At 63.2% G+C, this 380-nt stretch overlaps 1 protein-coding gene across 1 annotated transcript; it reads left to right on the top strand.

Annotated features, from left to right (window-relative positions):
* Window positions 1-8: 8 nt before the first annotated feature.
* On the top strand, window positions 9-360 carry CSUI_009242 (uncharacterized protein; the record flags this gene model as incomplete). The annotated part of the gene is made up of 1 exon (XM_068069358.1): window positions 9-360. A coding segment is annotated over exon 1 (261 nt), but the record flags the coding sequence as incomplete, so codon positions are not given.
* Between the last annotated feature and the right edge of the window lie 20 nt (window positions 361-380).

The following is a 380-nucleotide window of genomic DNA, read 5'->3' as shown; positions in this document are numbered from 1 at the left end:
TCCTGGAGGGAAGGCTGGGCCTACGGGGAAGGCCCTGCCTGAAGGGAAGCTTCCTCTGAGGGGGAAGGCGGCCAGCCATGGCAAGGGTCTGCCAGGGATGGAGGCGGAGGGTGAGGAGAAGGGGAGTGTTGGAGAGGAGACGAAGGAGGGGGCGGACAAGAGAGAAGGAGAGGATGTAGGTGAAAAGGACATGGAGAAGACATCGACGGATGGTGCGGTGGCGGCAAAGGCGAGTGTTGGAGAGGAGGGGAAGGATGGAGAGGGCGAGCCTGTGGGAGATGCGAGGGAGGATAGTGGAGAACGTGAAGCGAAGGCAGGGCAGCCGGTGGGGGGAAAGGTATTACCCGGACTGAAGGGCCCGCCTGGGAAGAAGCTGCCGG

The sequence above is a fragment of the Cystoisospora suis genome (assembly GCF_002600585.1).
Source record: "Cystoisospora suis strain Wien I chromosome Unknown contig_5454, whole genome shotgun sequence".
Classification (NCBI taxonomy): domain Eukaryota; phylum Apicomplexa; class Conoidasida; order Eucoccidiorida; family Sarcocystidae; genus Cystoisospora; species Cystoisospora suis.
The sequence above is the reverse complement of the archived record's forward strand: the minus strand, read 5'-3'. Positions and strand labels throughout refer to the sequence as shown.